This window comes from Panthera onca, chromosome C2, assembly GCF_046562875.1.
Source record: "Panthera onca isolate mPanOnc1 chromosome C2, mPanOnc1 haplotype 2, whole genome shotgun sequence".
In the NCBI taxonomy this organism is placed as follows: domain Eukaryota; kingdom Metazoa; phylum Chordata; class Mammalia; order Carnivora; family Felidae; genus Panthera; species Panthera onca.
The window spans coordinates 153310349-153324167 of record NC_138347.1 but is presented as its reverse complement, the minus strand read 5'-3'; the positions used below and the strand labels follow the sequence as shown (position 1 = coordinate 153324167).

General features: G+C 39.0%; 1 protein-coding gene across 8 annotated transcripts in view; it reads left to right on the top strand.

The window, feature by feature from the left end:
- Nucleotides 1–12212, top strand: part of GOLGA4 (golgin A4) — a 125266-nt gene extending 113054 nt beyond the window's left edge. For 6 of the 8 annotated variants that reach the window (XM_078432522.2, XM_078432521.2, XM_078432517.2 and 3 more), the window contains 3 exons: nucleotides 1793–1879; nucleotides 8509–8571; nucleotides 11529–12212. In XM_078432522.2, the coding sequence (XP_078288648.2) occupies nucleotides 1793–1879; nucleotides 8509–8538 (117 nt within the window). In that variant the 3' untranslated portion in view covers nucleotides 8539–8571; nucleotides 11529–12212. The remainder of the gene's footprint in view (nucleotides 1–1792; nucleotides 1880–8508; nucleotides 8572–11528) is intronic. The other 2 variants (XM_078432520.2, XM_078432516.2) reach the window with 1 other exon arrangement.
- The last annotated feature ends 1607 nt before the right edge of the window (nucleotides 12213–13819 follow it).

Below are 13819 nucleotides of genomic sequence, written 5' to 3'. Positions count from 1 at the left end.
ATGGTGAATATAAACGGACTCTTGGGTGCTTTGAACCTTACAAGCTATTGACATTAAAGAAATGTTCCTATAATCATGAGTCCCTAAATTCTAGGTGTTTGTTGCTTCCTAAAAACAGTCTTCGTAGACAGTATACCAAAACCATTTAAAATTGCTTCAGAGTGTTAATAAAAAGAATACGGACAAACTTAACCACTTCTTATTTTCTCTTGCCATTTAAGGCCACATATATGCTTAGTTTCTCGATTTCGCTTTAACGTGAAGACTCTGTCTAGGCAATACACTTTAAAGGATAAGGGTTTTTGTAAAATGCCTTTGGAATTCTCCAAGAGTTTAAACGGTATTTTTTTTTTTTTTGATTCTCAGAATGGCAGAGGCAAAGGTAAAAGGAGGGAAGGGTGCTGAAACCTTGCCATGTATGGGGTTTGTGATTAAAGAATAGTATTAGTTGATCTGTTAGTTGAAACTAATATTAGAAGTATGTAAAGTGCCTGGCCTAGGCTTAGCACATAATAGGAATTTAAAAAATGTTAGTTTCTTTCCTTCCTGGCGATAATTCTACCTTTTTTTCTAATGATGTGAGTAATGTAAAATTAAAAAAAATTTTTTTTAATGTTTATTTATTTTCGAGAGACAGAGAGAGACAGAACGTGAATGGGGGAGGGGCAGAGAGAGGGAGACACAGAATCGGAAGCAGGCTCCAGGCTCTGAGCTGTCAGCACAGAGCCCGACGTGGGGCTTGAACTCACGAGCCATGAGATCATGACCTGAGCCGAAGTCGGAAGCTTAACCGACTGAGCCACCCAGGCACCCCGAGAAATGTAAAATTTTTGATTATTATGTCATCTTTTCCTCAGTGACCTTCTCTGGTCCCCAGCCCCGCCCCCTGCACACACACACGCACACACACAGTGTGTGTAACCGTGAACAAAGAATGTTACAGTGAGTTCCCTAGGTGCCCCTGCCGTCCTCTGTGGGCATCCTTGGGGGAGAGCACTAGCCCCTGAATTTGTATGTAAGCACTGAACTTGTTATCCTACTTATTTCGTGAGTGTATCTTATTTCATAAGGTATCTTCTTTCCTCTCTGTCTCCCTCAAAACATCTCATCTTGATACAAAATAGGGAATTTCAACCTTTGAGGAGAATTTTCCACGAGCTTATGGGTGACAGTCTGACTTACGGTATATGCATTTAGATCTGCACAATTTATGATCTTGTTTTGCAAGCCACCATGTGTAATGTTTTGATTCATCATGTTTTCTACCCAACAAAACATCTCGTGTTTATTTAAAATGTAATTTGTATTTCTATTAGGCTGATGTGCTGCATGTTGTAAAAAATACCTACTAAGCATGTTCATGTTCATGCAGTAGCCCATGTGTATGAGATATATGATGTGATTTAGTTAAAGCTGAACTTCTGATGATTTAGAGCTTGGCAATACATTACTTTCTAGATAGATTTCTATAAGTGAAAAGCCTTATAAAATGAATGAATAATAAAGTTCCATTTTAATACGATAAAGGGCCAAGAGCATTAGAACTTTATATAGCTTCGTGCTATTGTAATTGCATCTTCTTGAAATAATACCAACCCAGGCATTGTGGAGAGTCCTTTTAAATTGAAATTCTAGTGTTGGCTGTTATTTCCTTGCCTAATATCTTCACATCATACTTCTTTGGTCGTGGCTTCCATTGAGAGCACTAAAGAATCCCACCAGCAGAACGTGTCAGGATGGGTGAAACGCCATCTGCTCAACTGTCTGTGATCATCTCTTGTTTTTCTTGTAGACCATGGCGAAGGTTATAACCACTGTCCTGAAGTTCCCTGATGATCAGACACAGAAAATTTTGGAAAGAGAAGATGCTCGGCTAATGGTAAGCTTTAAAATAGGCTACGGATAGAAGACGACTTTATCGCAATCTCTGACTTTATCGCATGCTCTGTTTCATTTACAAAGACTCTGAGGTGGTAAAAGACATTTTAAATGTTTCATTTTTATTGTACTGTAGCGTAAAAACTGAGAGCGAATCTACATTAAGAAAGTTTAACCGAGGGCAAATAGGAATTGGTGTCTTCAAGGAAAGAACAGTCTTTTTCAATAGCTTTTATGAGGTTGACACCTACACGTGCTATCTGGGATTTCCAGAACCCGGGCTGTTTATGGAAAGGACAGAAAAGACATTTGTCCTGGTATATCCAGTAATAATTTTTAAAAAAAAATTTTTTTTTTTTTCAACGTTTTTTATTTATTTTTGGGACAGAGAGAGACAGAGCATGAACGGGGGAGGGTCAGAGAGAGAGGGAGACACAGAATCGGAAACAGGCTCCAGGCTCCGAGCCATCAGCCCAGAGCCTGACGCGGGGCTCGAACTCACGGACCGCGAGATCGTGACCTGGCTGAAGTCGGACGCTTAACCGACTGCGCCACCCAGGCGCCCCTCCAGTAATAATTTTTAATCAGACTACATCATGATGTTAGATGTTCTGTATTATATTTCCTTATCCTCCGTAGTGGTTTTCAAATACAGTAATTCTGACTGAAAGAATGTAAGCATTTTTGAGCTTTTGAGATACCCAGCAAGGGAGATGTAGTAACGGAATTATTAGAACCTTTGTGTGAAGTCAGATGTGATTGAAATGAAATAAATACACACTTCATAAATTATGCAAAATCCCCTTGCCTGACTTCTTTTTGCTCTGGGCCAGTAATGCAGTAAGAAAAGCACATTCTAAGCACAGTGTGAAATTTGTTGGGAAGTCTCGGGTCTTGCCTCAGCTTTCTCTTTCTCCTTCCTTTTCTTGTCTTGCTGGTAGCCTGCATCACCCTCCATGTCCTCCCCCATTTCTCTACCTGTTTTAAGATTTCAGCACCGCTGTTCTCTTCTCTCTCCTCACTGAAGCAAGCAAAGGTCTTCTCCGTAGTGATGGGTTAGCCTGTGTCTGACCATCTCCAGTAAGGACTAAGTCATTACCTCCTAAAGCATCCTATCTTAATTCAACAGACTACATCTCTTAACAAAAGTTCTTGCTTATCTTGAGCCCCAATCTTCCTTCCTTGCAGTGGTCACCAATTTCTTCTGGTTTTTACCTATGGAACTCAACCAAAAAATCTGTCAATGGCCTGAATGGAAGGCTTTTCTTCTCCAGGCCAGATACCTGGAGTTGCATCCCAGGGCTCCTCCTGGTTGGCTCAGTGGGTAGAGCGTGCAACTCTTAATCTCAGGGTCATAAATTCAAGCCCTACATTGGGCGTGGAGTCTGCTTAAAATTAAAAAAAATTGCATCCCTACTGACTGAGCCAGCCAGGTATGGCTTCTCTCTTCTGATGCATTGCTTTCTCCAAGGTCATCCCCGCATCCCTGACCTTTGTCCTAGTACTTTATTGCATATTTTGTCATATACCTATTGTATATTTTCTGAGACAGTTACAGTTATTTTGGCTAACATTAAGTGTTTTTTGGAAAGTATTCCTCCCTGGTATCTAGTAGCCTGAAAAACATTGTTATACCTCTGTAGTTATTTCTGGTTATACATTTTTTTTTTGATGTTTATTTATTTATTTTGAGAGGTAGGGGAGGGGCAGAGAGAGAGAGAGAGAGAGAGAGAGAGAGAGAATCTCAAGCAGCCTCTATAATGTCAGTGCAGTATAGATGGGGCTCGATCTCATGAACCTGAGATCATGACCTGAGCCAAAACAAGAGTTGGATGCTTAATCAGCTGAGCCAGCTGAGCCCCTCTGGTTATACATATTTTTTATAAGAAGTATGTCACTATAACGTATGCCCTTCACCAATAGAATGTTGTTTTAAATTATAGCAAACAGTTCTAAAATGTAGTTGCTCAGAGTAGTTTGTCTCCTCACTGAATTTGCCTTTGTGTAAATAAAACTCTCCAGTGCAATTGGAACCTGTCAACATGATTCTGTCATTATGGCCTGTTTAAGAAAATATTTTTAAAGGATCTAATGCACCTTTGTTCATTCTCCCATGGCCTCTTTATCATCTTGATGTTGGGGTATGGCAAACTCTCATTGTTGGGCTACATTTTATCCGGATTTGCTTTACAGTTTAGATTCATCCTAAGTCATGGCCACGGCAGATACGGTGGGAAACATCCCCCTTCACCCCATACACACGTGCAGTCTTAGACTGGTTTGCCTTGAAGGAAATTAATTGAACTGATACATGTAAATAGTGAACCCTGTTAAAAAAAAAACCTTTTAAAGGAGATGGAATTTTTTTTTTTTTTTTTTAAGTTTCACTAAAAAGAAATCTTTGAAAACCATTACATTCTTTATTCCTGAATAAAGTGGTATTCATTCTGGATAGGAATGAAATGGTGACTGTTTATTCCTTCCTGAAATAATCCTCCCTTGTCTCAGAGGCTGATTTGCCCAGGAAGAAAGTACCACTCTTTCCACTGCTACTTTAAGCAGAGTCTTATCCATCATTATCTTTTGCTTAATGAATGAGTGCAGTCAGCACACACATACTCTCCTGCTTGTTGTGGCCGGTATAGGAGCATTGAAGACGTGGAAGATAATGGTTGCTGACCTTGTGGAGCCTTTAATTTTCGGGGGAAGAGGTAGTACCCATTTATCATGCATGAATGAAAGATATGTCTAAGTCATGTAATTCAGATAATAAAAGTAGATGCTTAGGAAATAGGAAATAACTCATAATGAGCATGAAGTGAGGCCCACTGATGGCCTATAAATCAATTTGAGTCACTCTTTGTTGGTTTGAGATTCTTGGTACTTGATAGTGATTCATGATTGTGTTTTTATATTTGATGGAAGATTAAGATTGTTGTTGATTGAAAAGGTTGAGCCAAGAGACACATTTGCCTTTAAGACCGGTGTCATTCATAAAATGAGCAATAAGAATCATTATCTTTGAACAGGACTCTTGGAATTACAACCTATTTCTTACTCCTGTCCAGTGTCCGTAGCCGATTAGGAAAAAACACTGCAAAAAAGAGTGACGTATCTTCTTCTAATAGAAAGATAAGATATCCAATAGAAAGATATTTATATTCTTTCAATGTAAATATAGAAACTATGTTTCCATTAGGAAGATATATAAATGTGTAGAAAACCAGCCTTTTTAGCAGTTTATTACGCGAACATTTAAAAACTACTTAGTCGTGTTAGCTTTAAACGCATGTTCCAAATGGATCTCTTCTGTAATTTGTTATAAACGTGGAGCTGTGTTTTCCCTCGTATTTAAAATCAGCAACCTTGAGTGCTTTGTTATTTTTAGCTGTGAAGGCTGAAAGGCTGGGAAAAGTAAACCAAAACAACCCCGAACACGTTTCAGAGCTGCCCTCCCCATCCGTTAATATTTGGGATGCTGGAGAGAGAGTGTGAGCTGCGCTGAGAGCTGACAGCATGCAGCCACATCAGTGCTTGCAGTATTTACTGGGTATTGTAGGAGGAGACCGTCTAAAAACTGGCTTCATGACTCTGGCGATTACGCATTAGCTTTTTGGCATCGGCCAAACATTTCTGTGACTGCTGGTAAGATCTTTCTCAGTGTATCCCCTTTTTATTTTACTTCCCCTCCCCTCAGTGAGTTTTACAGTCTGTATTCGAAACACCCCATTCTAGATCTAGTGGTTTCAGAGTTTAACCTAATTTCAAGATTACATTTCATAGATGAGAAGTCGTTATCTGTCGAGTAAGATTAAATTGTAGAGCATAATTAAATTCTGGTCTATCCGAAGGCTGTGATGTGTAGAGAAGGGCTATCCTACGTCCTTCATTGACAAGTCTCAGAGCCTCAGGTCCTTCACAAAACGAACATCATCTTGTTAGCATTATTGGAAGGCCAGACTATAGTGCCTGCCCTGGGTTTTTGAGATGGTGGCAGGGGTGGTGGTGACGATCCCTTAGCCACCAGAGAGCAACATGTGGGTGTAGAATTAGTCTTTCCTGGAAAAGGAGACTTAGGTTGGTGAGTTAATATTACTGTGTGTGAGATCAGTCATTAAAGACGTCAGTAGGACAGCCAGGTCATTTCACAGGAATGACGTCATCTCAGAAATTGTCCCCATCAGAGCGAGTGGCACTGCTGTGGTGAGTGTGGATCTCACCAGCCCAACCCTGGTAGGCTTGGAGCAGGCCCTTTCCATGTTTCTGGCCCTTGCTCGTAAAATGAGCACGGTGGATTGTTCTATTCCTAAGGCTTCTTTCCTTCTAAAGTTCTCAATTATTTGTAGATTTTAAAGTTTTGGATTTGTTTCAACTGGGAAAAAATTGCCTTCTATACAATAGGCAGAAGTTCAAAAGAAAACGCACGTACCAAATACACACACTTTCATCTTTGTGAGAACAGCCTTTTACCTTCTCTCAGCTCTTAGCTTATTGTGCCTCATTTTGTGATGGTTTAGGCAGTTTGGACGGGCAGAGCAGACTGGATATTTGAGTAACAGGGTAGGAGCAAGAGTGGATACAAAAGTCTTGGGCTCGTCTATTTTGTGCTGAAGAAAACTGCCCTAAAAGTACGCCATCCGATTTTTTTTATTAAAGGAGAGTGTTATTATTTAGGGTAATTTTATTAAGAAAGTTTGTTTCAATCAGGTGCTAAATCATCTCTTGAAATTGAGAGGTTCTTTTGTTATATAGACATCTCTTCTGAAAAATGTTTCTAGAAATGCATTTTCCTTTTCAGAGTGCTAGCAAAGCGACGTTATTTCACCTAGACAGCTATTTTCCTGATGACCTCGTTGAAAGAAAATTTTTCTCTTCTGATGGAGAAGTTTTGGCTTATTTTCACCCCATCCATTCTAGTCATTTTTAAAAATTGATTTTCTGTTGCCTTTGTTTTTTACTTTTCTTTCACATTGATCCTTTGGGTTGTGTCCAGTTCTCGATCCATCCTTGCCCTTGACCCGTCTGTACTTCATGTTTCGCACTTTTCTCCCTTTGGTTGGAATTCTAAAAATCTCTTCTGAGGTAACAGATTCATCCAAACTTTTCAGCACTGTTAGATGGAGAACTTTTCCATCCCAGAAGAGGCTCACCTTTGCGTGGGCTCAGTGCATACCTGGAAGGTGGATCAGGAAACAGGTGCAAATAGAGCTGCTGTGAAGTGAAAACAAAACAAAACAAAAAACTGTACAGATGAAGTACACATTTGTTGTCTCAAAAGTGGTTAGACTCTCGATTCTGTTAGAATTATATAATATGTGGTCATTGCAAAAGAAAACACTGCAAATGATTCGGAATCATGTTACACAGAGAGGGAGACCTTCGTGTTCTCAGCCTCCCAACACTTCCCACCATGCCACAATCATCTTTGTCAATAGTTGGTGAATATCCCCAGGGTTTCTGAGCTTTATAAATATATACTTATAGTCATGTTTTTAATCACTTAATTATTTTATAAAAATTGCAGAATGCAACAGCTTGCTTTTTTCACTTAACGTATTTTTATTTTATCTCACCTCATTACAAATTGATGTCCTTTATTCTTTTCAATGGCCGATTGTATGATTACACGGGTGTCCTACAATGTAGTTCACCAGTTTCCTATTCATGGACACTTCGGTTGTTTGCAGTTGTTCAGGACGTACAAGCACAGACACAGGGAGCATGCATATATATGTATTTTGCATACTTCTGCAAGTTTTTCAAGAGGGTATTGACCTTGTTGTGTTGTGTGCTGTGTCGCAAATATTATTTTCTAGTTTGTCTTTTGATTTTGTTGCTTCTTACTAACTGTACCCTTAAATAAGGTAAATGAAATGATGCTTCTGAGGTTCGTCACGCTAAGAATAGACTCATTTTATAAATAATCCCCTTTTTTTTTTTTTTTTTACTGATGCTCTTTTAACAAACCAGAAAGCTAATCGATAATCTTAGATTATGACCATTTTAGATAGGACAAAGAATTAATTTAACAAGGTTGCTACAGTAAAAACTATGTTTGAGATTGGGTCCCTTTGAATGGAAATTTCAATTTGGGTTATCCTTGCTGAAACCATTCCTGATGATATACTGTTGAATTACAAGCAAATTACTCAGTGATAAAACTGACATATATTAGGAATGATAATTCAACATATAGACCTACTGTATTCACATTCATCACCATTTCCCCCCAATTTTTGATGGTAAATTGATAGATATTATATAAATCAAATTTCATGTGTACTTTAATGGAATTATGAAAAATATTTTTATAAGGCAAATAATCATACCCAGTTAATGTTATATAAATATTTACTTAAAGTGTGAAAGCATCTTTAACTATGTTGCTTACATTTTTAAATTAAAGTCGCAAATGAAATCTCAGCTACAAATTACTGTATTTTCTTAGGATGGGTGGGACTTATTATGGGTTCCTTATACTTTGCCTAGCCTCCCTTGACTTGGGGGAGATTTGAGAAAATTTTAAGTACATTCTGTTTAGTCCTTTGAAGTTCATATACACATATAATCTCTATGTTATATTAAGTCTTAAAACTAACCCAATAAGCTTTTTTTCTTCCTGGCTTGTAGTATTCTTCACCTCGCAGTGGTATCTTCTGAGTAAACCATCAGTCTGTGCTTAGTTAGCATGTGGTGAGTGAAGAATAATGTCTTGTGTCTTTTGTGCAAAAATCAAACGTGTTGCATGATACTAACCATTTTGCTGGAATTCTTGTGCTCTTTTGTTTAATGAATACATGATTATGCTATGTGTTAATATAAGTGTTTTCTGTTAATTTTGCTTTATAGATTAATAAATAGATTACTAATCACCACCACCGGAAGAGTTATACAATTTTAGGAAGTTTTACTTCTTTAAATAGTAATTGAAAGTTTTAAAATTGCTCTTGGAAATTTTATCAACTCAAAGAAATTATATATTTTATAATCTTTTTTGTTTTTATTTCCCAAGCATAGTCTTGGAAATCAATAAAAATTGTGAGAGAGAAATGAAAAATCATTTTCTAGATAGAAGTGAAGTGATATACTTCACGAAACCAGATTTCAAAACATCATAAGGTCCACTTATCAAGGCTATAGCCTGAAATCGTGAAGGCTAGTAAAGTTAATTTAAAAGAAGTATCATTTTATTGCTTCCGGGGATGGTACAGTATAACAAGAAAACAACTGTCCCCAGGAGACCCTTGGGCAGCCTGCGTCAATTGAGTGTGGCTGTTAGTAATTAACATATTGTTAACTGAACTGGAGGCATCTAGATGTTTCCACACAGTCAGGGGTCTTCCCCTTTTAAACCCCTCTGCCGTGGCCTCCGTGTAGTAGTCATGCTATTAGCTAGACTTGGCACCCCCTAAAATTTAGGGTACATCTTTGTACATCTTTGCCTCAGACTTGGCTGGAATTTTTACAAATCACAAGCAAGCTCGATTGCAATTAATAGAGCTTAATTATAATTGACATCATTCGATTGTTAATTGTGATTGTTAATTCAACTAGTATTCAGCTAATGGTATTAAGGGTTAAAATGCCAGTAGACAGGGGCGCCTGGGTGGCGCAGTCGGTTAAGCGTCCGACTTCAGCCAGGTCACGATCTCGCGGTCAGTGAGTTCGAGCCCCGCGTCAGGCTCTGGGCTGATGGCTCGGAGCCTGGAGCCTGTTTCCGATTCTGTGTCTCCCTCTCTCTGCCCCTCCCCCGTTCATGCTCTGTCTCTCTCTGTCCCAAAAATAAATAAAAAAAAAAAAAAAAAAAAAAAAAAAAAAAAAAAAAAAAATGCCAGTAGACAGCTTTTCTTTTTCAACCTCTTAGCTTTAAAAATCATTTAGGCCCACATTCGAGTCTCATTTCAATTTTACTATGTATCAATTAACCTGCCTTAGTGATTGTCTAGAACAATCTTCAGTCTCATAAATCCCTTAACATTTTCCTTTTTTTTTTATGTTGTAAATACTGCATCATGCTTGTCATTGTATTCTTGCATTTCAGTACTGTCCTTTATCACTGGAAGTGACCACACTTCCAGCATTTCTGTTGATTGATCAATTGACTACGTCAACTTTTCTTTTAAAACATTTCAAACATAAGATTAGTAAAACTAGTGCAGTGAATACCTGTAGACCCTTCACCGATATTCACCAATTCCTAACCTTTTGCAAAATTTTCTCCCTTGCTCTCTCTCTGCATATATATCCTCCCGTCTGTAATGGTGTGACCATTGCTTGCAAACACTTGCGTTTGCACACATTTGACAGTTACTTGCAAAGAAAACTAAATCCTTCAGCAAATATCTTTAAGAAAAGGACATTTTCCTACAGACTCAACAATACATTTATCACTCTCAGGAAATTTAACATAATACTGTTATCTGGTATATAGTAAACATTCACATTTTTCCAGTTTTTCAAATAATGTCTTTCACAGACTTTTAAATTCCATGATCTACGCCGAGATTGCACATCACATGTCATTGTCATGTTTCTCTAGTCTCTTTTTTTTTTTTTAATTTTTTTTCTTAATGTTTATTTATTATTGAGAGACAGAGAGAGACAGAGCATGAACATGGGAGGGGCAGAGAGAGGAGGAGGCACAGAATCCGAAGCAGGTTCCAGGCTCTGAGCTGTCAGCAGAGAGCCTGACGCGGGGCTCGAACTCACAAACCGCGAGATCATGACCTGAGCCGAAGTCGGACGCTCAACCGACTGAGCCCCCCAGGCGCCCCAATTTCTCTAGTCTCTTTTAAACTAGAAATGTTCTCCCAGCTTTTTTTTTTTTTTTGTCTTACATGACATTGACACTGTGTGCAGCATTATTGAATTGTGCGTGAATTTCTTTTTCCACAAACAGCACAAGCCAAGTTTCAAAATACTAACTGACACAGGAACTTAAATATGACAGAAGATCTTTCATCTTCTCTAGGCTTCTAGGACCAACATGATTATTGAGCAGGTTTTATACATAATACACTATGGGGAGTACATCACGAGTGTCAGTGCATTATATTTTTCATTTACAAATGGAGAAGACTTTAAAACTTTCTCTTTCTGCTAAATATGTATAAAAAGTTCATCTCCATTAATCTTATTTGGTAATTTATTTTTGTGGCATTCTAACGTACCCGGGCTACTGGCTTTAGTGTTTTAATCAGAGAAACCTTATTAGGGATCACTCATCACCATTGTTTCTCTCAGCATTTTTAGTCTTTAAGATTGAGTTTGTTCATTTCCCATCCTTTGCTGCCGTGCATATCATCCCGGGAGAATTGTGATACGTAGAAAGATCAGCACAAAGAGAAGAGGGAAGAGCTGTGTGTCCTCTTTCAGTCTGAGCAGCCGGGGCCTTGTGAGGTTCTCCCAAGTCAGCACGCCTCCTCCTGGCTTCTCCAGGTACAACCTGGTGGAAGGTGGCAGTTCCAGTTTTCACGGAAGCATCCTGTTTTCCAGGACCACGGACTATATAGGTCAGATCATTCCAAGAACATTAATTTTTAGAAGATTTTTTTTTAGGATTTACTATTTAGAATATTTCTACTTCATTCCCTAGACCGTAGAATATAATTCTATTTTAACTTTACCCTTTTTCCTTTCTTCTTTTCCAGTCATGGCTCCGATCATCGTCTTGAGGAAACGGGGTGGTGATGTTGGGCAACGTGGCGGACTGTCTGCATCTGCCTCTTGGAGAAGCAAGCTGTTATTCAGGGCCCCTTATGGAGCCAAAGACCAAGAAAAATCTGACATTGGCCCACAGCTAATATTGCAGACTGCCTTTCAGATTGATTATATCAGTGGAGAAATGGTGATAGTTTTTTCTTTTTTCTTCAGTTTTTTTTCTTGGGAAGAGTTTTATGTCGTTTAAGAGATTTTTTTGAATAACTCAACCTGACTTATGGGCTCATTTAATGTTCCTCTCTTCCATTCTTTTTGTCCCTCTTTTTAAAGAACTGCTTGCCCTTCCTATTTATTTTTAGGGTGATTTTTTTTTTTAAAGACTTGTGCAATACATTTTGAGGTGAAATGTAGTGGATTTTTTTCTGATAAATTAGAGCATTTAATTGAATATTTTATCCAGATTTGTTGAATATTTGCTAAAGTTCTTTAAGCTATACATATGATAAATCCAAATAGCAGTACCTCATTGTTTACTTAGCTTTTGTACTTATATTTTTCAGAGGAAAAAAATACTACTGTAAATTGTAAATAGTCAATACTGTATTGTATGCAGATCTGTGACTGTTGGCAATGTCATCTTGGAAGAATAAATAAAGTTTATTTACTGTATAAAATTTGCTTATGGTGCTGTTTCCTAAGTTGAACTGTATTTCAAAATAGTTAGGAAATGATGTTCTATCCGGGTGAATATCATGAGGAACTGTTTGTCAAGATAGCTAAATGCTAACCATTTGCAAAGGTTTTGTTTTTTTTTTTTTGTTTTTGTTTTTTTTTTTTCAAAATCAGCATGACCAAGTTAGAAGAAGTATGGAAATAAAGAATACTTCATGGTGTATGTTTCAGGAGTCTGCCAACTTGGAGATGCCTCCTCTCTCTGGAGTAGACCATACTCTGATTTTTTTTTTTACACTTAATGAGAGAGCGTCTTCTGGACAGCAAGAGATGGGACCTGTTCAGAGGGTTTCATACACTCTATGTTCTAGCAAATACAGTATTCAGTATGCAAGTATTCCCTAACCTCTGCCTCGAGGTGGAACCACAGTACAGACAGTGTGCACCTTAGCGCTCCTGGTGTAACTTATTTTGTGATAAAAAGTGGGGAGCTCGGGGAGGGGGTGGGTAGATGACGGGGGGGGGGGGGGGGCGGTCTTCCTACATAACCCACAGCTGACTCCTCTGAGGACACCTGTTCCAGCAAGGGAAGAGGGTCTTCTTAACCACCACCCCTGCTTTTTTTAAAATCAGGATTTACTTAAGGGGCAAAATTTTGTGCCACCAAAGAGTTTCTGACAACAGACATGACTTCTTACCTTTTTTATATAGCTTGTCCTAAGGTAGAAATTGTGGACTCTTAGTAACATTTGCATATGACTTCCTACTAACTCCTTTATGGAGATAAGCATATCAGAAAGTATGTAGGGGGTCAGCACGCCTTTTCTAGAAAGGGTCAAATAGTAAGTATTTTCTGCTTTATAGGCCATCCAGTCTCTGCCACAACCGCCCTCTGTCACTGTCGTAGAAGTACAATCGTACGTAATACGGAAGTTAATGAGCAGAGCTGTGTTCCAGTAAAGCTCATTTACAAAAGCAGGTGGGAGGCTGGATTTGGCTTGCAGGCTGTGGTTTGCCAACCCCTGAGAAAGTGAACAAGCTGGGTTTTCATCGTGGAGTTGGGGGAGGAGTGATAATCCCTTAATCCTAGGACTTGCTCATTTTCCCCCAGTGCAGGCAGGTGGCCTCTTCTTTCGGAAAAAGGCACAGCACATCCAGTTCACCTTGATCAAGAATGATGGTGACATTTTCTCAATGACTTGTTCCAGCAAGAAGGACAAAGCCTTTCATCTTTCACTGTGGTCAGTGTCAGGGTCTCAGACCCGTCTGGGGCCTTTTCTTGAAGACCCTCCCCTGTACGTGTGTCCCCCCCCTTGATGCCTGAGAAAGGACAGCTTTTGCACCAGTACTTAACAGGACATGTTTGCATCGTAGATTTCAGACTGCTGAGGACTTGGCCTTCCACTCTGACGGTGACTTGCCACAGAGAGAGCTGTGATCCCAGCACAGAGATCCTGGCGCTGGGGCTCTGAACCCAAGGCCGTCTCCAAGACCTCGTGACAGCAGCACACGAAAAGGTTGGTGCAGTACATTTACTGCCAGGAAACCAGCAGTTCACCTCGAAAGGTGTTAGATGTTGGTAAGACATTACATTAGCAAGTGGTTGGTG